Source organism: Gracilinanus agilis, chromosome 2 (genome assembly GCF_016433145.1).
Source record: "Gracilinanus agilis isolate LMUSP501 chromosome 2, AgileGrace, whole genome shotgun sequence".
Taxonomy (NCBI): Eukaryota; Metazoa; Chordata; class Mammalia; order Didelphimorphia; family Didelphidae; genus Gracilinanus; species Gracilinanus agilis.
In genome coordinates, this window is record NC_058131.1 from 264,854,525 (window position 1) to 264,881,064 (window position 26,540).

The 26,540-nt window shown below is 38.7% G+C and overlaps 1 protein-coding gene across 1 annotated transcript in view; it reads right to left on the reverse strand.

Moving 5' to 3' along the window:
* Positions 1-4,305: 4,305 nt before the first annotated feature.
* NKAIN4 (sodium/potassium transporting ATPase interacting 4) overlaps positions 4,306-26,540 on the reverse strand; it is a 120,164-nt gene continuing 97,929 nt past the window's right edge. Inside the window, exons 5-6 of the mRNA XM_044661166.1 lie at positions 8,253-8,313; positions 4,306-4,394 (exon numbers count right to left, since the gene is read on the reverse strand). Coding sequence (XP_044517101.1) covers positions 4,306-4,394; positions 8,253-8,313 — 150 coding nt within the window. The remainder of the gene's footprint in view (positions 4,395-8,252; positions 8,314-26,540) is intronic.

The following is a 26,540-nucleotide window of genomic DNA, read 5'->3' on the forward strand; positions in this document are numbered from 1 at the left end:
CCAACCTTCTGAACATACAATGATCAAGCATGCCTCTTACCCAGATGAGGAAACAAGTGAAGTCTCAGTTTCAGACCTCATCATAGGACCCATAGCTGCAACTACAAGCAAGGTCAGCTTAGTCGGGAAGTAATTAGGGGGCATCAGTGGATAAGGGAAATAGTCCTTATCTAATACCATAAATGGAAATAGTCTCATAGGCAATATTTTTTTTGGTTGGGGTACATATGTGTGATTTTCTGCTTTGGTTTTTGCTATGACTATATTTGGAGTTAACTTTTTGCAATAAAGTTTCTTCCATTGTAATCAATACCTTGATGTTAGCCCTTGAAAGTAGAAGGCATTTGCTGAGGGCCTAATCTTTTGTTCACTAATAATAATAGCTAACATTTATATAGTGCATACTATGTAATTAGTACTGTGCTAAGAGCTTTACAATTATAATCTCATTTGATCCTCACAACATTCCTGGGAAGTAGGTACTGTCATCCCCATTTTGCAGATGAGGAAATTGAGACAAGTTAAGTGACACCTACAGGATTATATAGCTAGTACATTTCTGGGGTAGATTTGAACTAATAAAGATGAGTCTTCCTGACTTCAGGCCCATCATTCTATCCACTGTGCCATCTAGCTACCCCATATCTCTTCTCTATACCAATCTCCTACCATGGGGGCACAATCTTCCCCACAAGGGTTAATTAGGTTGAAATTCCACCATAGAGGATCCTTAAAACCCTTGACTTGCTAATTTGGTTGCTAATCAATGTGCTTCCAGGCAGGAGGAAAGATGGATGGAGGCCTGATCAGTGTTCCAAAGGCCCTCTGGAGGGACACTATTTTAAGAGTTTGGATAGATCTTCCTTTATGCAACAGGTAGTAAAAGAGCTGGAAGGAATTTTACAGATCCCTTAGTTCAGCTGCTGTATTTTACTAAAGAGGACACAGATTCAGCTAGTACTGACAGAAGAGGTGGTCATTTTCCTAGGCTCATACAGGAAATCAGAGGCAAAGACTAATTACTAAAACTTACTAAATCCTGACTTTAGTATTCTTTTCAAAATGTGAATATTCAGTTCAAAAATCAGATTTTTTTTTCTTTTTGAGATGTTAAATTTTCTCCATGCAAAGGCATTTGTTTTCTGGGAAGGATCATACTTCAGGCTACTGCCACACAACCTAAATTCAGATTAATGGACAAACTGCAGGAAAACAGACCTATTTTTTAAGCTGTGCTGAAGTGCAATTTCTGGACCAGAGGGAAGTCCCTGAATCTCTGAAATCCCTATTCTCTTTCTAGTACTTAAAATCCCTTCAATCAGAGAGAGTCTACCTATATTCAGATCCAGAGAAGAGTTCAAGGACTTAGATTCATACTATGCTATAAATGATCAAAATTAGAATTCTTCCTTGGAAGCAGGAGGGGGTGGGGGGGAACAGCACTGAGTTCCAGGGAGGTGTTGGAAGGAAGGGAAAAGGAGAGAACAGTGAGGTGGTGCAGAAAGGAGAGGCTGAGAGGACTTGAGGATAAATTTCCTTCTTTTGCTTGGGACCTTCTTGAAGGTGGCTGGTCTTGCTCTCTTCTACATGCAGGGGGCAGCATTATACCATGCTTTAGGAGCCTATGGGTGAGCCAGGCATACAGATGTTGGGCATGAGCCTTTCAGCCTCAATATGAGGATGTTCTCATTTTAGGGAAATGCCATGCATGGCAACACCTGCTGGCTTATTTCTTATCAAAGTTGACCTTGGTCATGCTTTAGGCTAAGACCCATGCTCCAGCCAAGCTTGTGAAATCTTCTAATTGAATGAAGTGATAAAGATCATCTTTATCAGTTCTTGCTTCCTGGAGCCTCCAATGGTAGAAGGAGGAGTGAACTCTAGGTTTAGAATATGTTAAAAACATTAACTTGGCTCTTTTGACTAAATATACAGTTAATTCAGACTCAGAGCCTCCAGGCCTAGTTCTCTATCCACTGAGCCACCTAGCTGCCTCTAGATCATTTTTCTAATATTTTCAAAGAGCTGACCAGTGTTTACATCCAGCAGCAACTCTTCCCAGCCACAGAGGCTCAACTTGCTTCCAAATAAATAAAATTGCAATGAATGTAGAAATGGCATATGGTTATTGAATTTAATTGTTCACTCAATTACCATGGCTCGTGAAGAATGTTCTGTTAACGTGTGTACATACATATTTTATACATATATATATACATATGCCTCCCCTGTCTCGGCCATCTCTTTTGTTACCCCACTTTCCATTGACAAACTCTCACTTTTAGCTCAGGACTTGCTGCTCTGATATCATGGAATAAGGATAACAAATTCATCACAGAGGCCCGGGGTACCTCTTGTACCTAACCCAAAGGCCAACCTAGGCTGGGGGTAGCAGGAGGAAGCACTACAACATACAAGGTTCACCAACTCTGCTTCACTAATGCAAGTAATATCCCATGTGACATGAACCATGGGGTGGGAGCAGCTGTGAGCACATACATTGTGATTTTTTGTTTTTGTTTTTTGTTTCTTTTTTAAAGAAAATTACAAAAAAAAGTAGGCATCTGCAGCTGGGTCATGGCCGTGCCTCTGTCTCTGTGGGCCAAGGGACCACAGATGGGCAGGAGTTTTGGGGGAGGAAGTGGAACTTTCCAGGCTTTAGTTTTTGAAACTAGGCCGGAGGCAAGGCATGTTAAAGGCCCAGTGTCCTAGGACACTTGGGATGGGGATGAGGATTGTTGGGATGCTCAGACTCAGAATGGAAATGGCCCAGCCATGAGTAGTACATTCATTGTGTTAAGGAATAAAATGGGATGAATTTCTTCAGATCAGGGTCTCCATGTGGTAGGAAAGGACCCTTCTTTACTGAGCACTAGTGCAGTATCCTCTTCTTCACTTACGCAGGCCTGTGGAGACAGTGAGAAGCATTGGAATTAGGGAGACCCAAGTCACAAACAGAAAACATCTTCCAAAGGAAAGTTCTTTATCCAGGTGAAATTAGACTTAGGGGTAACTGGATTCTCGTTTTCAAATTTCTGAAGGATTTTCCAAAGAATTCTATTGTTACATGAACACTCAAAAAGAGAAAATGGACTTTAAAAAGTCCATTGACTCCCTGACTAAAAGAAATCAATCTGTTCCCCCACACACAAAAAAATAGCTAATAATAAATAAAATCCAAAGAGCACTTACTGTGTGCCAAGTGCTGTGCTAAGTTCTTTAAAATTATTATTTTGTTTGATCCTCACAGTTGTTTCTGTTATTATCCACATTTTACAGATGAGGAAATTGAGGCAGACAGAGGTTAAGTGACTTGCCCAAGTCACAAAGCTGATAAATATCTGAATTCCTCTTTGACCTCAGTTCTTCCTGACTCCAGACCCAGTGCTCTGTGCATTCTGGAGCCACCTAATATCTCTCATTCAACTGGGCTATAGGCAATGGGTATGGGGAATTATATTCATAATATCATAGACTCATAAGATTTAGAACAGGAAAAGATCTTAGAGATCATCTAGTTCAACCTCTTTCATTTTATATATAAGCAAAATGAGATCTAGAGAAATTAAGTGACTTACCAAGGGAGTAAATAGCAAAACTAGGACTCAAACCCAAGGCCTCTGACCCCTAATTTAATGTCCTTTCTATTACATTACACCAGGAGTGTGCTATCTGATGAGACATTCCTTCATAAACATCATTGATTTTCAGTATTCCTTGATAATGAAAGAATGGGTAACTATACATAATAAAAATAGAAGATGATCTAAAAATCACTTGAATCTGGCTTTGGAGTACTTTTGGACTATCCCCCCTAACTGACCTCAGAGAGGAAAAAATAACTTTAGGGAAAAAGATACAAACTTTACCTTTACAAAGTATGTCTCATTAGCAATATCCATGAGGACACACTCCTCAATCCCAAGGATTGTTCCCCGGATCTCTCAAGGAAGGTAGAGGGATATTTGTGAGAACTTAGTGAAGAGACTAAAAAGCACTAATGCGTAGTAACATAAAAGAGGAGATTGGGCACAAATGTCTCCCTGGAAGTCTTGGACCTTACAGGCACAAGAAGCATTTTGTCTATTGAAAGACTGAGGAAAAATAGTGTGTATCAGGGACAATAAAAATTGGAGCATTTAATTCACTGCATAGAGGCATTTACCAGAAAAGAATGCCAACTTTGTCCCAGGACTTCCATCTGTCAAATCCCAGATAAACAAGCCCCTAGTGGTGAGGTCCTACTGTGAAGGAACATAAATGGAATTTCAGGGCTTTGAGGGTCTCTCCCTCTAGGGCCTATACTTACAGGTATGTCTGCTTGAACAATAGGTTGGAGGGCTTTTCATTGACATGGTAGAGAGGAAATGGATCAAATCCACCAATGAAATCAACTGAAAGAAATTAAGACCCAAATAAAACAAAACCAAAGTATGGCAGATGGTGTAAAAAAAAAAAAAAGAAAAAGGAAAAAAAAAGGAAACTAAGCCAACAGAAGCAGCAGTATGTAATGACAGATGGACACATGAGAGATCCTCTGCAATAGACAGGAATGGAAATTCCTGCCTCCCCCATCCTAATCACCCCCTCCTCCTACTCCCACTGGTAGCCTCAGGGAAATCAAAACACCATATCACTGCAGGACTGCAACAAGCCTACTTTCTCTGGCAAGGAAATGGTTTAGCAGGTGACTTCCCACTTGAATGTTTTTTAACAGATCAAAAACAAAGAAAGATCACAGGATCACAGATTTAGAGCCAGAAGGGCTGTTAGTCCCTTCTAGTCCAAAGATTTTACAAACAAGGAAACCAAGGCCCAGAAAAGTCAGATGATTTGTCTAAAGTCAAAGGGGATAGAGCTCAGGTCCTCCCCTTCTTGATGCTAGTGCCTGGGGCTTGATTCCATTCCTTAGTCACTATGGTAGGCAATCAACCCTATTTGAAAAGAGGACTGCTCCCCAGTGTTGCTGGTGGGGGAGGTAGCTGGGGAGAATCACACCACCTGGCTGTGCCATCAGTTTTTTTCCTCAAAGCTACACAGACAAATCAAACATGTTTGCAAGCTCAGCCAAGATTAATTTGTGTCAAAAGTTCTAATAGGCTGCTAATACTTGTGGGAAAATTTTAATGTATCATTGAACCCTGCAGCTATTTTGTAATTTTTAATGTATTTTTCAAAAAAGAATGCAGACTTCCTTGTTTTCTCAGATGGAACAATGCACTTAATTGACAGGCGAATATTCCATTCAGTCCAAGGAGCAACAGTATAGGAAAAACTGATGTCATTTCATTGACTGCAGTATGAGGATGGGAAACCTAAAGCTTTGGAGGCATCTTACCTTGAAGCTAGCAACAAATTTGGCCAAGGATGGGGTCTACAGTGAATTCCTCTAGACTTACTCCTTGACCAAGACTTCTCGTAAGGAGGAAGAATGCAAGGTCAGGAACAGGAAAGGAGATATTCTTCCCAGCATCCTTTACATTTTGTTCTGACCCCTGAAAAGTTCTGTATCTCCATTCACAGGGCATAGGGCATTATTTAAACAATGGTCTAGGATGAACTCCACTTTAGGGGGGCAAGAGGTTTAGGGAAAACTTTAAAGTGATCTTAGGCTCTATCTCAGTTAGGCTTCATCTGAGGTTCTACCCTAGCCTGACCTGGTCCTACCAAGTCTGAGACCTTTTTACTTAGGTTCATTTACAGCTGGGGTTGCAGCCCATAATTCTGAGGGGGGGTGGGAGGTAGATGCTACTAAGATGCACTAGTAATTTGTGGCTGTAAATGGATGTAAAGCCCTTGATTCAAGCCTTGGGAGATTTTCCTTAATGGAGAGTTTCACATGCCTGGTACACTGTTAGGTGTTCCCCTGATAAAAATCTCATGCCTACTCCCTGGCACAAGTGGATTCCCTTGATCCACTATCCCGTGAAAACCCCATCCCTGCCTACTTGCTGATGGATGTGCCTGAATACTTAGAACTACTGCAGGCTGAACATCAAAGGAGCATTTAAAAGAAACCATAAATAGAGGAGAAAATTAAAATGCTGCTCAAATTTTTCAGGTCAGTGAAAGGACTAGCCATTTCTGCAAGCCTAGAATACTGATGGATTGTCAGTGTTAATTATTCAACCTGGCATCCCCCAGCTGAGACTGGGACAGGGCTGAAACACACCAGCAGTCTCAGCTTCCCCAGCCATCTGCATGAATTTTTTGAGACTTCATTTACCTGGAACAGGATCACCCATACTAAAAAAATTTGAAGAATTGCATTACATATAGAGAGGCAAAATCCTTTGTATAAAATTTCTAAGGTAGTATTTCTCTGTGCATTGGAGCCTGGGATATGACACTGATTTCCTTTGAGCCTCACAACAACCCCATGAGGTAGATATTACCATATATCACCATCCTTATTTTATGCATGAGGAAATGTTCTCATAGAAGTCAAGTGACTTATTCAAATTCACATACTGCAGAGGCAAAATTTGAACTCAGGTTTCTCTTTTCTCCAGATCCCAAACTCTTTCCACTGACTTAGTACTCTCATGAATTAGTTTTTACAGAAATGAACTCCAAAGTATGAAACAATAGATCAATAGTCTTATCAGTTTAGGTGCTAAGCATATATAGGTAAAAATGCTAGGGCTGGGTTGGTTGGCTTTGTTCTCTGGAGAGAAACTCCCATCAACTCCTAGTGCTCCCTAGTCCTCCTAGGGGGCTCATACCACTACATATTCTTACTAAGAATTTTGATCAGAGGAAGAGAGCTACTCTGTTCTGCAAGTAGCATCAGTTCAGATGAATAATCTGGTGGACAGTAATCCATGAGCATCTGTACTTCAACTGACTAATTTATGTGGTGACTCTGCTTTAAGAAAAAATACAAAGAATGGGAATTTTCAGCTCCTACTGAAAGCAGTGGTGGAATTTGAGTAACCTCCAGACTTCCCGAATCTCTTGACATTTTCCACTGGAAACTCAGGGAAATCAGTCTTTGGAAACTACTTGATATGGCCACAGAGCATCCATCTGCTATTTCCTTCCTGATTCCTAACACCCACTGAGTTCCCATCAGCCACCCCTTGGCCTTCACCCCTTGTTGAATGCCTAGGGAAATACTGAGTAAGCAGCCTTTTTTTTCCATCTACACATCTGATCATGTATACTTGAGGTGGGAAAGAGCTGACAAAGAGATTGGAAGCCCTCTTGCATACTAAGGCATGTGAGCAAGATATATTTATATTTAGTAAATTCTTTTGCCTCTGTCATCTGGCTACCCCACTGTTTTTGGGTAGCACTATGGCCCTGGTAGAATTCTAATGGAAATCTGAAAAGCTATGATTCTAAGTAGAAATAACAATTTCCCTAACATTAGTCCCTCAGTGCCATCTGCTTCCCACCTGGAGAACATGGTGAGCTCCTTTCTCTGTGAACACCCACAGTTTTTGCTGTTTCTTCCTCATTTTAAATGCAAGTGGCCTAGGGTTCTCTCTGTTTCTCAACTCAGATAGTTATTTGTCTCTTCTGTATGGCTAGCCTACAGGTTTTGTGATATGCAGCTTTTGCATATCAGAAAAAGTTAGTGTTCAGAGGAGAGGAAAAGAATTCCCAGTGCTCAGTCTTTCAATCATCAGTTCTAAGTTAAACTAATAATTAGAATAGAAAAATACCATTTTTCTTCCTTCTTCTCCCCTTCTTGGCTCTCCCTTCTTCCCTCTATTCTCTCCTTTCCTTTTCTTCCCCTCAGAATTAGGATTCCCTCTCCTCTTTCCTTTCTTCCCTTGGCCTCTCCTTTCCCCTCTACCCTCAGTCCTTCTTTCCCTCTCTCCCTTCCTCTGATCTCTTTCTTCTCCTTCTTACCTCTCTCCTTTCCTTTCATTCCCTCTCTATTCTCTTATTTCCTGCCCTTTCTCCCTCCCCCATTTTTTCACTTCTCCCTACTTCTACCTTTTCATTACCCTCTCTCCTTTTCTTTTTGTTCCCATCTGCCCTCTTCTCCTTGATGACTCCATTTCCTCCCTTCTTCTTCTGTTTCTTCTATTTTCTTTCCTCCCCTTCCTCATTTTCTCTCCTTTTCATTGTCACTTTCCTTAACATTTCTGCTATTCTCCTTCCTCTCTTCTTTCCTTCTGTTTTCTTCATTCCTCTCATATTTCCTCTCCCTCCCTCTCAGTTAAATTTTCCATGACACTATGAGATGGAAAAGACTACTATCAAAACCACTTCTGAAGAATCTTTAGATAAATACTTACAGCTATCTTCTTCCTCTGTGAAGACACTGACCACGTAACAGGCATACACAAAGCCCACCAGCTACAAGAAAAGAGGAAGAAAAGTAAGAAGCCATTCAATCCTATTTCAGGAATATGGATTTACATGATCAGATTAATGTAAAACTCAACCTCTTGGTGAGGTGTCATTGGTTCAATGCCACATACCAGAAAATGAGCTTAGTGAAAGGATCAGTCAATGAAAAACATGTATAGAAACTAGAAATACAGCCATGCAGAGAAAAGCTGAACAAGAAGTACAATGACCAGTTAAAACTGAAAATTTCCCAGTTGTTGGGAAGGAAAACTTAGGGATTTAATAAGAGAGTAGTTACTATTTCTTTCTTCTCTAAGCAATCTTCATTGGCCACCGAATTCCCACCCCCCCCCCCAGGAGTCAAAGACCTATTTCTCATCTTCATCTTCAAGATATAGGTAGAACCCCTGATGTATCTCTAAATCAAGGATACCCATTCAAAGCAAAGTGAGAGTTAAGAAGTATTCCAGTGAGTTCTGGCATCAAGTTTGACCCAACTGATTAATTCAAACCAATAAATAGGAGTATTGGCATAGGCAGCAAGAATACTCAGATTTGTCAGCTCTCATTGCATAAGGTAATCAGACACTTTAACAACTGGATCAGTTGTTAAATGGTTCTGAACACAGTGTTGTTGAGCTCTATTTTAGAAAAGTCCTAGATTCTTTTTGGGCTGGGGATTGAAGTTTAGCTGAAAGGAAGCTACTTTTCCAAACAGATGTGAGCAACTCAAAGTTAAAGCACTATCAGAAGGAAGTAGTGACTGAGTATGTTTGCCTTTTTTTTTAAACCCTTACCTTCCGTCTTGGAATCAATACTGTGTATGGCTCCAAGGCAGAAGAATGGTAAGGGCTAGGCAATGGGGGTTAAGTGACTTGCCCAGGGTCACACATCTAAGAAGTGTCTGAGGCCAGATTTGAACCTAGGACCCCCAGTCTCTAGACCTGGCTCTCAATCCACTGAGCTACCCAACTGCCCCCTGTATGCTTGCCTTTTTGAAGAATTCCAATGGCCCTGAAGTTTGAGTCAGAATGTTTATTGTTTTTCAGGTTTCTCTTTTCCCCATTTAGGTCACTCAGTCCTTCTTCCATTCCTCAGTGGAAGTTATAAGTAGCACCTCACTTGCCCTGATTTGAGGTGACACTAACAATATTATTAAAGTTATTGTGCATCAGGACTGCTTGTTTCCCACACTAAACTCAATCCTTTTTTAACAAGAATTAGAATACAAGCAACAATGATTCATTTCCAGAGAAGACAGGATGATGCATGAAGAGGCCCAGGAAACAGGGTCATTCATTTATAATATGACAGAAAAAATATATCATAGCTACAACAAAGGCAAGCTAATGAGATTTCTATTGAGGGATTCTGAGCCATGCATGTGTTTGGCAACTCTCCCTAGGGAGGAACAGCCTTATACAAATGCATTTTTGGAAAAAGTGCAATTAAAACCGTGTATTTCTTTTGAACTTCCTGAGCAACATGAAAGATGGCAATGGCCAGGGTTACTGATATGAATAGCTCTCTTGATCTCTGAGAAGCTCCCAGAACAGGGGACAATAGAGGTTCCTTTTTTTAAATCCTACCTCAACAAGCCAGAGTTCATGTGGATATGCCGTTTTCAAATCATTTTCCTGGCAGGTGGCAACATCAAAAGCTAAAATCCTACTCAAGGCTATGTTTGTCTGTTAATCCTATAAAGTGCTTTAATTATGCCGAGGCAAGAAGACCCAAAGCATTGCTATTTAAGACAAATTACAAAAGTTAAAGCAATAAATTTTCCATTTCTTGTAGCAGTGTTTTGTCAGTAGCAGGCAATTCCCATTCAGACTAGGACTTTGATTGTCTTCAGTCCTGAGGTTGACTAAAGATGTAATTGACTGGGAGCTGGCCATGGTACTAAAGGAAAAGACAGTTAATTTTTACCAGAACACAAGCAGCCAGACTTCCTGCAAGAATTTACTCTCCTGGTGGCAATATCTCACCTTTGAGGAGAGAATTAACTCTTTCCAACCTTTCCTGCTTTCCAGCCAACAGGTTTCTCCCTGTACTTCTGCAAAAAATGTGTGTTTGCCAGCAACTATGCCTCCTATCTCACCATTCCTCCAGATTCTACTTTTATTTCTCTGCTGAGGAACATTTTAAGCACCCTCCCTGCTCTCTCCCCCAGCCCATATTCCCTGGGAAATATTCCAAACTGCTTTAACATGCTTTCTCTTCCTCTGAACTTTTAGCTCATATGGTTTCTTTGCTTACCAATTGGCACTTGACTAATCATATAAGGTAGCATATTCTCTCAGAGGAAAGAGCCCTAGACTTGGAATCAGAAGACCTCAATCTTGAACCCTGCTTCTGCCACTTGCCATGTGTAACTATGTGGGAGCCTTTCTCCTTCATAAACCTCAATTTCCATATCTGTAAAATGAAGAAGTTAGGCTAAATGGCTTCCAGCTCCATTTTTATGTGATTCTGTAGACTGTGAGCTCTTGAGGATGAAGCAGAATCTTATACTTTTTCAAACCCTGCACAAATCCCTTTAAATAACTACTCAAAACTGTTTGGCTAATTCTGATTTTCATGCATCAAAATGTCATCGAGGAAATTATTTTTATTTTTTGTTCTGTAAGAAATAACAAAAGGAATGACTTCAGAAAAACCTAGGGAGACTTATATGAACTGATACAAAGTGAATGAAGCAGGACCAGAACACTGTACACAGCAACACCAATACTGTAACCAGAATCAACTGTGAAAGACTTGGGTACTCAAATCAATTCAATGATCTACAATAATTCCAAAGGACACATAATGAAAAATGCTATCTATACACCTCCAAAGAGAGAACTGATGAATGCTGAGTGCAGATTGAAGCATTTTTTCCCCTTCTATTTTTATTGCTTTTTTTTTTTTTGGCAACGTGGCTAATACTGAAATATTTTACATGACTTCACATATATGTAGGTATCACATTTCTTGCTTTCTCAGTGGGTGGGAGAGAGGCTGCAAGGGGAGAATTTGGAACTGAAAACTTAAAAATGAATATTTTTTAAAAAGGAAAAAGGATAAAGGGGGAAAAAAAGAAATTATTCTTCCCAGGGGCAACATGGTAGGAAAAGCACCGTCCCTGAAACCAAAAGACTTGGATTTATGCCATAAATCTAGCTATGTGACTATTTAAGTCTCTTCATTTCTCTGAACTGGTTTCCTCATTAATATTGACATTTCATAGATACTGACCTTGCTTTCTTCAAGATTTTATGAGACCAATAAAAAATAATATATGACAAAATCCTATGTAACTACAAATATATGTATGTTTGAGTTAGGCCTATGATCTCTTTTGTATGGTAAAATCCTGGTGAAGATGCTTCTACCAATGTCGATGGGCAACTGTTCTGCAACCTTTTTGGTAGTCTTAGATATATTTGCCTAGGGTAATGATGAAAGGTAAATGCCTGGCCAGAGTCAACCAACCAGTATGTGTGAGAGGTAGAACTTGAGTTCTAGTCTTCCTAACTCACAGCACAGACTTTTTTCTGCTATGCCAAGATACCTCCAAACAGTTACACTGTGGTATTAAATAGCTAGGTGGTACAGTGGATACAGAGCCAGGCCTGAAGTCAGGACAACTCATCTTTGTGAATTCAAATCTGGCCTCAAAAACTGTGTGACCTTGGGCAACTCACTTAATCCTGTTTGCCTCCATTCCTCATCTATAAAATAAGTTGAAGAAGTAAATGACAAACCACTCCAGTATCTCTGCCAAGAAAACCCAAATAGGGTCATTAAGAATCAGATACAACTGAACAGCAACAATAACAAAAATTAAATACAAAAAAAGGATGTTCCTATTCCTGAGTATATGGAAATTTCAACCCAGAGTCAGTCACACAAAAAGCAAAGCACATTCTTTAGCAAAGTTCCTTTCAACTCTCAAGATCCTAAAATAAAACATTAATTCATGGGCAACCATCTCTGGTGGGAGGGCAACTAGCCACTGTAGGATGTGTTGAGTCTGTGTTAATTCAAAAGCCATGGGGAGGAGATAAAATTTTAATTCTTAAGGTACCATCTTGTTGTGCCAGTAATGAAACTGGTAAAGCAACAGGCAGAAACTAACCTTATTGGGAGTTGAGCTTGTGGTTTTTATAAAATTTCATTCACTTAGAATGAAACTTTATCTTGTTTTTTCTACCTCAAGAGAAAGAACTGATATATGGACATACATATTGTATGTATGTATGTGTGTTTATATATATACACATATATATATATAATCTGTATCAAATATTGGCCTTCTCTAATGCAAGGTTGGAAAGGAAGGAGGGAGAAAATTCAGAACTCAAAATGTAACAAATAAATAAGTGAAATCATAACACTATTTTTTTTGCCAGTTTTTGAATGGAAGATTTATTTAACAAGTTTCACTTTTCTCACTACACCTAAAAGGAAATCACAAAACAATGAAAGATTTAAATCAAGTCCTCAAAATTTAATACAAATGCCAAGACCAAAATCCTAAAATATCCTTATTGCATCTCAAAATTGTCCTCATTTAAAAAAATAAAGTTTAGACATAGATGCTTTACAGGATAGTAAACACAATAAATTAGAACAAAAATGCCAGATGTTTCACTTTTGAATCACAGAGGCACAACTCCTATATTTGTTTTACAAAAAATCATGTCTCCCAACATGCATCTCAAATAGTGTTCCATATAATGTGGTATAAGAGCAACATTTAACATAATTGAAATTGCTTTAACTTAAATACACTTACTGCTTAAGAACACTCCTATAACATAATTACTTTGAGAAATCTAAAATTGTTTTAACAGTTCTAGTCTTCACTCAACTTTAAAAACAAAATAAATAATAAGATCAACTTGTAGCTTTCAAAATTGTCCTGTCCAAAATTTGGTCTTCTTTCTGGTCATTATTCTCTTAAGTAATTTCAAGTTCTAGTTTGTCTTCTTGATAACTTTGTCTTTGTTTAATTTAATTTAACAAGCACTTATTTGATGCCTGTTATGTGCCAGAAACCATGGAAAGCATCGGAAATACCAAGAGCAGAAGAGACACAGAAAGATCAATCAAAAGAAAAGAAAGAACTGTTATCTCAGTTTATCAGAATGTCCTCCAAATGTCCTTAGCTTCATAATTCAGAAATAATCAAATGATTAAAAACAAAGAAATAAAAACAAGTACTTAGAGTTAAAGATATATACTGCATTAACTCCTTATATTTGCAAAGACATTTAGGTTTCAAAATCATACCACAGAACATTTTTTGAGGTATGATAAAAGACCCTGTGCTAGGAGATTAAAATTAAAAAAAAATATGGCACAAACTTGGTTCTCAGTTTGATGGGAAGTAAGAAACTACTATAATCAGAATTACCAATGATTTCTAAATTACCAATCTTATGGTCTTTTCTTATTCTTTATCCTTTTTTGAAAAATATTTCTACAGTATTTTAAACAGTTGATTTCCCTCTCCTTCTGGATACTGTCTCCCCTCTGGTTTTTGTGACACTGTAATCTCTATTTTTACCTTGCTTTTTGCATATTATTTTATATTTTTGTAATCTCTTAATTGTCCTGTTAAGTGTCAGGTTGGTCTCTTCTGCAGAGTCATCATCTAAGTCCTAACTCCACTTGTGGGTATTCCTCAAGGTTCTAGCCACAGTCCTCTTCTCAAACCCTCTCCTTCTTGGTGAGTTGGGAAGTGTTTACTCCAGGCTTGTGAAGAGTTCCCCTGGCAGAAAGAGCAGATGAGAACAGTTTGTTCCAACAGCCATGAAGGCAGCAGAAATGGGTGCTGTGGAGCACTTTGAACTTGATTAGACATCTAAGAAGCTAAGGTCATCCACTGCGTCCCAAGTCATCACCAGTTATCGTGGCTTTTATCTTGATATTAGACTTTGGTAATTCTGGAAGTGAGACCAATGACTTTGTGCAACTCTGCCTCACTTAAATCTAATTTATGCATGAATCAAAAAGACATCACCCAATGATGTCATTTTGGTCCTCTTCCAATATGAAGGACAACAACCAAGTCCTCCTGTTCTTGGTGACCTCATCATATCCTCCTGGTTCAATGATCATTGTTATGTGGATGATTCTCAGATCTGTATATTTAGCATCAGTTTCTCCCTGGAGCTCTGGTTCCATAGCACCATGGCCTCTTGGACATTTCTGCTTGAATATTCCAAAGTTATCTTAAATCAAGTTGGTCTAAAATGAAATTCATTTTCTTTCTCCTCAGTGTCACCATCCTTCTTGTTTCCATATTTCTTTTAGGATGACCACCATTATTTCTGGAAATTTACCCAGGTTTGCAAATTAAAAATCATCCTCTACTTGCTGTCATTTCTACACAGTATTTCATTTTCTGTCTCCCTGGTTATGCCCAGCTGGCCCTCACATATGAACTTCATTCCATCCTTAACATAGCCATTTACAATCTCTAGTTTTCTTTATGGGCAGCTAGGTAGCACATTGTGCATCTACTTGGGTTCAAATATGGCTTCAGACTCTTAATAGCTGTGTGATCCTAGGCAAGTCATCTAATCCTGTTTGCCTTCATCTCCTCATTTATAAAATGAGCTATAGAAGAAAATGGCAAAAAAGTCTAGTGTCTTTGCCAAGAAAATCTCAAATGGAATCATGAAGAGTCATGCATGACTGAAACCACTTAAGTTTCCTTCAAAGCTATTTTCTCAGTAGTTCCTTAAAGGAAGAGGCTATTTTTGTCTTCATGTCCCCAATTCTTAGGCCTCAAAACACTGAAGGTACATAATAAATCTTTGTTAAATGAATGAAAAGTATATGAGTATTTGTATTTTTATTTAAGGGTTTTAGTTTTATATTTTCATATGTAACAGATAAATATATATATATACACACACATATATATTTCAACAATGACCAATATGGAAGTATGCTTTGCATGACATGTATAACTCAGATCAAATTATTTATCATCTCTTGAAGTGGGGAGGGAATATATATATATATATATATATATATGAGTAATTATGACTCAAGGGAATAAGATATGTGCAAAAAAGAAGTCCCGCAAAGGGCTTTCAGAGATTTGAGGATGGAAACTTACTTTTACCTGGTGGAGAAAGGGCGAGAGAAGATTTTATGGTGAAAGGAACATTTGAATTGGTCTTTGAAATTAGGCAGGACCTTCAGCAGATTAAGATAAAGGATAAGAGTCCATTGTAGGCATGGGAGAGAAGGCATAAGCAAAGCAATTTCCCCAAAGATTGGGAAGGGGCAAATTGAGAAGGATAATAATAATAACTAGCATTTACATAGCTCTTATGATGTGCAAAGAACTTCAAATATATTATCTCATCTGACCATTATAGCAACCCTATGAGATAGGTGCTATTATTATCATCCCTATTTTACAGATAAGGAAACTGAGACAAATGCAGATTGAGCCATTTGCCCAGTTAATATCTCAGGCAGTATTTGAACTCTTATCTTCCTAATTCTAAGTTCAATACTCTCTCTGATGCCACCTAGTTACTTCAGAGATTACTTCAGAGATTGTCCTGAATATAAAGTATGTGATGGGTACTAATACAGTAGGTAAGACTGGGAAGGTGGGTTGAAGCCTGTGTGTAGAGGATGTTAAATGCAAGGATCAAGACTTTAGACATTATTTGGTAGACAGTAGAAAGCCACTGAAGGTTTTTTAAATAAAAGAGTGACATTATCATAGTTGAATATTGGGGAAAGGCAGTAGCGTAAAGACTGAATCACACAGGAAAGGGATCAGAGGCAGGAAACCAATAAGAAAGCAAGAAGAAATAAGAACAGGGACTACATTGGAATTGGGGGTGGGTGAAGATGAGAAAAATGTTGCAGAAATATAAAAAACAGTCTTTGGTATCTATTTGGATATATGGGTGAGAAAGATCCTCCTAAAGAGGATCCTACTGTTAAATCTGGGGGGCTGGGAGAATGGTGGTGAAGCTATTTAGAATGATACCTAGACATCATTTTTCATGAATGCCCTGTATACAAGAGAAGCTCTCAGAGAGTCTTTCCCACTCTTGGCCACAAGCACTAGTTGAAATCTAGCATGAGAGACAGGTAGGATAAGCCCTTAGATCCCAGCCCCTCAGGTACCCTGGCTTCATCCTGAACTCTACTGCTGAATCACTCATGCATTTATGTCATCATTATCTCTTCTAGACAAACAAATGGATTTAAGAACAAACTAAGTGACTTGAGAGTATCTTTCACAGACTTCTTTAAGGACCCATTGCCATCCAATTCATTCCCAGAGAGCTTCACAGGGTAATAACAAAGAGTCATTAATTTAGAGTTAGAATACAAGTAATTTTGGCTCTATTTACTAACTGTTTCACCTGTGTGGTCAACTCATTTTCCCTTTCTGAGCCTCAGTTTCCTTATCTATAAAATGAAAGGTTTGGATTGGATGATGTCTATGTTCCCTTTAAAATCTAAATGATGCAGTTTTTTTTTTCATATATATACAGTTTACCTTTTAACTCATGTTTCCATATTCCTCTGTCCAGGGTTTAAAATGTACTGACCTTCCTACCTTGTAACTCACAGTCATGCATACTTCATGACAAGGCTTTTCATCAACAGTAAATCACTGTTTATTCAGTGATATACTTTCATTTTCTTCAAGAAAGGTTATATTACCCTTTGAGTTCAACTGAAGTCTTCTCTCTGATGAACAAGAAAGGAAGGAGATGGGAACATACAAGAATGCAAGCAGCATTTTCCTGTGGGTAGAACTCAGCTATAATTAAAGCCATCACCTCTGGGAGAAAGTGAACTCCTAGGACACACACTGAATCTTGTCTTGTGTGCATTATGAATGAAATATAGTGAAGAGAAAACAAGCACTTTGCACACAGCTTGACATTCGTGTCTTGGCATAGTGAAAAAGACAAAACATTTGGAGTCAAAAGATTTAGACTGGAATCCTGGTTCTGTTCCTTGCACTTGTGTAATCTTGAGTAAAACATTTAACTCTGGGCTTTGGTTTCTTTATCCATAAAATGAAAGAGTAGGAACAGATGATGTCTAAGGGTCCCTTCAGCTCTAAATCCAATGAGTGTTTAGATCCAAAATCATCTTCCACTGTCCAGGAACCCAGGGGAGCCTAATGGAGGACATTTATCCATTCAACAAACATTAAATGCCTATATATATTGGGTACTGGGGAATATTTAGGAATCAATTAGATATAGTTCTTGCCTTCAAGCAGCTTGTAGGCTGGTAGGGTAATATAATGTGAAAATAATCATAATATAAAATGTAACATACTATGTTTATTAGAAAGCCTCAAGTGGCAGTGTAGTATAACAAAGGCCAGGAGTAAGAGTGAAAAGATCTTGGTTATATTCTTGCATACTTCTCTTGCTAACTATGTGACCCTGAGTAAGCCACGTTTTCCTCTTTGGGCCCCAGATTCTTCTTCTTTAGATCAACAGAGCTGAACTCCATGGTTCTGAAAGCCCCTTTGAAAGTCACTCTAACATTCTACTACTATCACTCAAAATGTTCTAGGAGATCTCACGAGAGAGAGAATTGCAGGAAAGAGAGAGGCAGGGAAAAGGGTTGTAGTTAGAAATCAGTGAAAGATGTGTGGCATGACAACTAGACCATCGATGTTGGACAGGGTTTCAATAAGCAAAGAAGGGAGGGTGAGGAACCAAGAAAAAGAACTAAAAGCCAGGTGCGCCCAACCCAAACTCTGCCACTTTTAAAAAATTATTTTTTCAACATGAAGCTCTGATCTGGCATCGCTGACCTTTCTGGTCTAACACGACTGGAAATAGCACCGAGGGGCTCAAGATTTCCTTAACTTCTCTGATCCCTTTGGCCTTGGCAGTGGAGCTTCCAGGCAAAGTGCTGAGGTGGGCAAGCCTGAGAGAAAGCAGGTCGACCAACTTTTAAAATATCAATATTCACTTTTAAGGGCACTTTGTTGAAGGCTAACAGGTGAAAGAAACTGAGAAGGCTTCTCCCTTCCAGGATATGTGATTTGGGGCTTTTTTCCTGTTCTTCTTGGCAGTTTGGAATGGATATCTCCAGATTCTAGAATTCCAAAGTGTATTTCTGATTTGGCATTGAGGAGTTTCTCATTAGGGGGACCTCTTGGGAATGCTTTATGAAATGGGATGATCTAACCTGTTACTGACCTCTATAAGCTCTGAAGATCCTTCCCCTCTGAACTCAGGCATGGAGACTTTATGGTAGGGACCAGGCTGCTAAGAGGATCAGAATCTGGAATCTAGGTCTTGGTCACCTTGGAGTCCAAACAAAGCCATATCAGCCAGACAAGAGTATGCACTTTGCCGGCTTTTGGTGAAAAGGAACAAAGTTTTGAACCTGATTAAAATGCACAGGGAACAGATCCAAGTCTTAATTTACAAAAAAGTCTTTTCTCCCTGAAATGGAATTTACTCAGTCAATTTCTCTCAGTGAAGAAGGTTTGAAGGCAAGTAGAAAGTCCTGTGCTGGGAGGCCAAAGACCTGGATTCTGTCTCAACCATTTACATTATGGCTGAGAAGCAAATCACTTACAAAGGAAGCCCTTGATTCATAACAAATCTGTCAAACATAGAGAGTGCAAATCAAGGAAATGTGCCTCTACTTTACAGATACAGGAAAAAAAGGCTCTGAGATGTAAAAATTGTTGCCCAGAGTTACACAGATCATTAGCATTTAAGGCAGGATTTGGACCTGGATATCCTGCTTCTTAGAACCAGCACTCTTCCAAGGAGGTTGTGTCTCAAGTTAGCCTCTCTGGCCATCAATTTCCCTATCCACAAAACAAACTTAATTATAATATCAAGTACTTGTCACTCAGTACACCAAATGAGATCAAGAATGAAAAATATTCAAAAGATTTTTTTAAAGCAAGATTCAAACATAAAGAATTATTTTCTCTCTCATCACTAGTATAATATGTTATTGAATTGCTGAAAACCAGACCTTGGGGAAAAGACGTTGAAGATTTTGAATCATTCCATATCATTACCAAGACATTTTCAGAATATTCCTCTGACACCAGAAGAGGAGATGCTTGAAGGCTGATATGCATCAACCCTAAAACAGAGACAGTTGAAGGCAGAAATACAAAAGGATATACAAAAAACAGTAGTTATTTCAGAGGAAAACAAGAGATTTGGGATTGTATCAGAGTAGCCTATACTCTTAGTTAGGTTTAGACATATTAATTATTCATGCTAAACATGGACCCCACTCCTCCTCTCCCTCTCAGATATATGAAGCAATTCCATTTCTAAAGAGCCCAGCCTTTCCAAAGAGGAAGCATTCAGGGTCTCTCAGGGCTGATATTCACTTAATGTTTCCAAAGATGGCACAGTCAGCTGAATTCGGGTGAGGCTGTGGGCCTCAGGAAGATGTTCCAGCACCAATAAATTGGAGAATGAATGAGCAAGAAGGTCAGAGAAACACAGATAAGAGGAAACCACAGAAAAGGGTCTAGGAATTTAGTAGCAGCTATAGATCTTTGCTATTACTGTTACTCCCCAGCTCAAGAATCTATAATATTTCACCATTGCCAAGAACATGATTTAATGGAAAGATAATTAATTTTAGAATGAGTAAAATTTTAGTTTTTGGTCAGATTCTGACTTGTGGGCCCTGGGTAAGTCATCTAATAATTTCAACTATCTATAAAATATAGATAATAGCACTTTTTGTTGTTGTTGTTGTTGTGTCCAACTCTTCCAGGTGCCATTTGGGTTTTCTTAGCATAGATACTAGAATACTTTGCCATTTCCTTCTCCAGTTCATTTTACAGATGAGGAAACTGAGGCAAACAGGTTTATGTGACTTTGTCACAGTTGCACAGCTAATGTGTCAGAGGTCAAATCTGAACTCAGATCTTCCTGACTCTAGGTCCAGGCACCCAAACCACTTTGCCAACCTAACTATTTGATAATAGTACTAGATTTTTACTGTCTCTCTCACTGAGTTGTTGCAAGGAAAGTGCTTTATAAAATCAATATGCTATAGAGCATTTCCTGCCTCAAGTTCTATCTCCTAGGTTTGGCATTCAAGGACCTTTCCTGCTTTGCTACTTCCTATCTCACCATTCTTTTCTCTTATTTTATGACTCTTTTGCTTCATCCTGGAAAGTCTCTTCCCATATCTTTGCCCATGCTTCAAACACCTTCCTTGACTCTTTCTCCTACCTGTCCAAATGCTATAGATTCTTTGATGCTCCAAGTAAATGCTACTTCTTCCTAAATGGCTATGGTTTTCACCAATCTTCCACTTCTTTAAATTCTAGTTGGTCTTTGAATTCTTACATAATCTATAAGACAGCATTAGTAGGCAGCTAGGTGGCTCAGTAGGTAGAGCGCCAGCCCTGGAATCAGGAAGACTCATCGTCCTGAGTTCAAATCTGGCCTAGACACCTACTAGCTGTGTGACCCTGGACAAGTCACTTTACCCTGTTTGCTTCAGTTTCCTCATCTATGAAATGAGCTAAAGAAGGACATGACAAACCACTCCAAAATCTTTGCCAAGAAAACCCCAAATAGAGTAAAGAAGAGTCAAATGTGACTGGAAAACAACTAAACAAAAAGATGATATTCTCTCTTGCATATGCTCTAATCCCCTCACATGCATGTATCTTGTTTCTACAACAAAAATGAGCCTCTGAAGGATCAGACCTGTGTCATATCTTGTCTCACCAACGTTTCTGAGCACAGGGAGAACTGGGCAGCCAGTTAGTACTGAATTAATAATAATAATAATACAAGTAAATCATCTTTATATAGCATTTGCCAGGTTTACGAAAAGTAGATGGTTGACTAATAGCATCCCAAGTGCACCAAACTAGGGTCTTAGCTGATAACAGGCAGAAATGGCAACTCTGGGGGGAAGCTGGGTGGTTCAGTGCATTGAGAGTCAGGTCTAGAGATGGGAGGTCCTGGGTTCAAATCTGACCTCAGACACTTCTTAGCTGTTTGACCCTGGGCAAGTCACTTACCCTCCATTGTCTAGCTCTTACTGCTTTTCTGCCTTGGAACCAACATATAGTATTAATTCTAAGGCAAAAGCTAAGAGTTTAAAATAAATAAATAAATGGCAATTCCAACAATCAGAAATCTGTCCCCTTCTTAGTTCAACATTCATTTAACTCAATAAGCATTTATTAAGCACTTATCATGTGTAAGATAACCAATGTAATGAAGGAATTACAAAGAAAAAACATTACAGGATAGCTCTTAGAGATGGGGAGAGGGAGGGATATGGGTAGAAATTCAGGGAATTTTAAAATGTCAATAAAATTTATTTATAAGAAGAAAAATAAGACATGCTTTTTAAGTGCTTTATAATCTATCAATTATTCAATTGATAAACATTTATTCAAGTATCTACTACATGCCAGTAACCCTACTATGCACTAACCTAGTAGTTTTTGCTCAGGAATATCATTACTTTAATTGATGTTCCCTTCTCTGAGGTCTATAGCCTTAATATTTAAAGTAGTAGGCTTTTAACTTAAAAATAAAATAAAGTAGTAGGCTTTTGGAATATAAGGTATGGTCAGGCCTTCCCATAAAGCTCTGCTATTCCTAGGCTTTACCCATATCCCCCAATCTTAGGATTAGCCTCTAAGCAATATGATTTGACTCTTGCATGAAAACCACTTTCAAATTATAAAGTCAGTTTGCTTGTAACCTCTTTTTAGACTGAATCCAGTTTAACAGGGGTGAGAGGTTAATGAATCAATTGTCTGGCCCACCCAAGTTTTCTCCCCAGCAAGTTCAAATGGACTTTGAGGATGACCCAAGCTTTGAAATTACAACGGTGATGCCATTATTTCTCACATTCCTATAGGGCTCTAAAGCTACAGAGTGCTTTCTTCACTACAGCAAGAAAAGTAGGTAATATTTTGCTCATTTTACAGATGGGGAAACTGAGGATCAGAGAGTTTAAGGTAAATTTCCCAAGGTTGTGTTCAGTTTAATTATTTCAGTTGTGCCTGTCTCTTCACAACCCCATTTGGTGTTTTCTTGGCAGAGATACGAGAGTAGTTTGCCATTTCCTTCTCCAGCTCATTTTACAGATGAGGAAACAGAGGCAAACATGGTTAATTGACTTGCCTCAGACCACATAGTAAATATTTCCAAGGTCACAAAGCATCTGATGGAGCTTGAATTTGAGCCCAAGTCTCTTGACTCCAAGCCTAGCACTCTTTCCTCTATATTGTGCCATATAAAATGAGATTGCTTTCTTCAGAGATTCCTGGGGGGGAAAACATCAACACTGTTTGAGAGAGAAGATATTAGAAGCTGCTCTGGTACTTCATAGGGCTTTTCATGTGGGGATTCTGCCAAGATGGCTCTTGTGTTCCACACTTCACAGAATCTTCCCCCAGCTGGATCCACATGCTCCATCCTGGCTCACTTGGGATGGGGTAAAGATCCAATTAAGTATTTCAGAAAATATGTCAGGAAACAAATGGATTGGGTGAAGGAATCAATGGGCCAGAAGCAACAAGAAGGCTTTTGAGAAGGAGAACTGAGGGAGAATGCCATCTGTGGTAAACTAGAGAAGTAATAATAGCTCAAGTATTATAGTGCTTTGATGTTTACAAAATTTCTTTTCACACAGCAAAAATATTATTTTCATGCTTCAGTTAAGGAAACTGAGGCTCAGAGAGATTGTCACTTGGAGGATGGCAAGGGAAATGGTGTTTACATTCTGATTCTGGCATTTCTTGGCAGCCTAATGATGGGTGTGATTTTTGGCATCTTAGAGCCTTGGTTTTCTCATTTGCAAAATGGAAATAGTAATAATCATACAACTTAAGATAAGGGTTGTTGTAAGGGCAGTGCTTTGTAAACCTTAGAGCATTCTATAAATGAGTTACTAGTGAAAGAATGAATGAAAAGAATTATTAGGTGCTTACTCTATGCTAAGCATTATTCGAAGTATTGGGGATATAAACAGAAGCATTGTCTGCTCTCAAAGAGCTCATGCTTTGATGGAAAGAGACTACATATAAAAGAAAATTCAGCTTCAAGGTAGATGCAAGGTAGAACTATTGTGCTGATTGGCAAAGTCCACAGTCCTTAGATTATATCAGTAGGTCAAATGACAATACTGAGCATCAACAGATGCTATCAACAATAGAATAAAGGCAGATGGTGAGGCTTGGAGGACTTTAGTAGGCAGAGACAAGGCTGATAGAAAGGTTTGGTGGCCCTCTGGCTCACTGAGAAGAATAAAGTTGGTTATTTCCATCTCTCAGGTGATAGTAAAGCAGTTAGGACTGGCTCTGGGTGGCCAGAAAGGGTGTAGAGGGGAAGGCAGAGGAGGATGGTGCTCCTAGTGGTGACAGGTCTTCCTGCCATCTGGCTATCCCACAAAGAAATATAAGAGCTCATATTGGGGGGGGGGGGGGGAGGTGAAGGGGAAAGTAAAAATAGGAATCATGTAACCATGGACAATTTTTCTAAAAAAATAAAATATTTAAATCTAAAAAAGAAATATAAAAGTTCAGGATGGGAAAGAGAAGTCTTCCAACTCTGAAGGGAAATAAGTTTGATATTCAAAGAAATGGGGCCTCCAACCTCTACAAGAATGGTAGACTCCAGACTGGCCACAACACCATTCACATAGCTAAAAGGATTGGGTGCCTGAAGAACCAGAAGCCCAATGTGTCCCTGGAACATTCTTTACTAAATCCTTTCTCATTATTGCCATGGGCATGGGAATCCTAAATCCTGAGTGAGATGGACCAGCTGTGAAAGCTCCTTCCTTTTTAAATGAGGGAAAATGCTGTTAGGACAGAAAGGCAACAACAAATGATGTTGACATTTCCCAGACTATCTGAGAAGCTCCTCCTTAGGAAGTGCAAGTCTAATACTAACGCAGATTGTCATAAAATAGATTTGAATGCAAATAAACCAGCGGAGGCCAAGGAAAGGCTGGAATCCATAAATCCATTCCTCTAGATGGCATCCACCCTGCATTTTCTTCCAGAGGATTTCTCTGGATAGCTAGCCAAGAAGTCAGGACATTAAAGTAAGCCAAATGTGATTTAAAGTTGCCCTTGTAAAAGCATTGCCAGTGGAGTTGTGAACTGATCCAACCATTATAGAGGGCAATTTGGAATTATGCCCAAAGGGCTATAAAAGAATTCATGCCTTTTGATTTAATAATACCACTACTGGGTCTCTATCCCAAAGAGGTTTTTTAAAAAGTGGGAAAGGACCTGCTTGTACAAAAGTATTTATAGCTGCTCTTTTTGTGGTGGCGAAGAATTAGAAACTAAAGGGATGTCCCTCAATTGGGGAATGGCTGAACAAATTGTGGTATATGATGGTAATAGAATACTATTGTGTTATAAGGAATGATGAACAGGATGATTTCAGAAAGAGCTAGAAAGACCTATGTGAACTGATGCAGAATGAAATAAACAGAACCAGGGGAACACTGTACACAGTAACTGAAACATTGTGGGATGATCAAATGTGAATGACTTTGCTACTAACAGCAATACAATGATCCAGGATAATTCTGAGGACTTATGAAAAAGAATGCTTCTAGAGTTCACTTCCAGAGAAGGAACTGTTGGAGTAGAAATGCAGATGAAAACATATGATTTATCACATGTTTATTTAGGTATATGTTTTGGAGTTTTGGTTTTATAAGATTATTATTCACTTACAAAAATGAATAATATGAAAATATGTTTTGTGTGATAATACATGTATAACCCAGATTGAATTACTTATCAGCTCTAGGAGAGTGGAGGGAAGAAGGGAAGGAAACAATATGGATCATATAACTTTGGAAAACTTATGTAGATATTTATTATTAAAATAAAAAAATAAACATTAAAAAATTAAGTTGCCCTTATAGTGCTACTTGAACAACTTTTGATCTGCTAAACAAAGCACATCCTCACTCTTTCTTCCATTATACCAATTACACCTAACAAAGAGACACAAGGGTGACTCTCAAGAGCAGAGATGTTTCCACCATATCTAAAAGTGTGAATCCTTAGTCTGACTTGGAGGATAGTCTAGGCAAAGGGATACGGAGCTGAGCTGTTGAGTGAGGTCCTGATAGCAGTAAAATTCACTATCCAAAAAAGGACAGTAAATGTTAACTACACTGTGTTTCTTCAACTGGGCAACATGTATGTTTGTGACCATATTAGGGGTTTTCTTGGCAAAGATCCTAGAGTGGTTTGCCATTTACTTCTCCAGTTCACTTTAAAGATGAGGAAACTGAGGCAAATAGGATTAAATGACTTGCCCAAGGACATACAGCTAATAAGTGTCAGAGATTGAATTTGAACTCAGGAAGATAAATCTCTCCAGGCCCTGCACTCTATCCACTGAGCCACCTTCTTGCCCCAGCCAACATATTATCTGCATCCAAAACATTATGTGCCTTCTTAGCAACCTTTTGGGCTACCTTTCTGAGTGAAGGAGGCTGACAATTGAGCCCAGAATTCTCCTCAATGCAGAGTTCTATCCCCAAAGCATTTATGGAAAAAGGCACTGCCCACCTATGTTTCTCCACTAGAGACTGAGGAAGAATGACTATATGTCTTCAAGGAAAACTCAGGAGAGACAAGGAGGGGGTGGTTTGCAGATAGACTTAGTCAAATGCAAGATGACATCAATCTTTATCTCTTAGAGAATCCAAATTATGATATGGAAAAGGGGAAATACTATCCTTTCTCATCTGTAAAAATGAAGGAATTAAACTAGCCACATGTCCTTTCTAGCTCTAAAATTATGAACCTAAGAACATAGAATAAGGCTGAAGTCTTGTGGTTGTAGAACCCCCCAGAAATCAGACTAACTTTGTGACTTTGGGCATATCTAAATATCTCACTTTCTGGATCTGAAAAATGTCCCCATCTAATCCCTGCAAGGTAAGGATAAATATGTATAATTTGGGGGATATATATATATATACATATATATATAATCACATGTCATATTTTTTATTATATATATATATAATTTCAGTTATATAATATAAATATGTATAAGTAAGGTCCAAAGTAAGATGCTGCTGCTGCTGTCATCTGTCTTTGAAGTGCTTTAAGGTGAGAGCACTGCCTTGTAAATGTTTGTCCAGGTCATCTTACTAGTAACCCTCATTAAGAATTGTTTATTCTGGGGGCAGCTGGGTAGCTCAGTGGATTGAGAGCC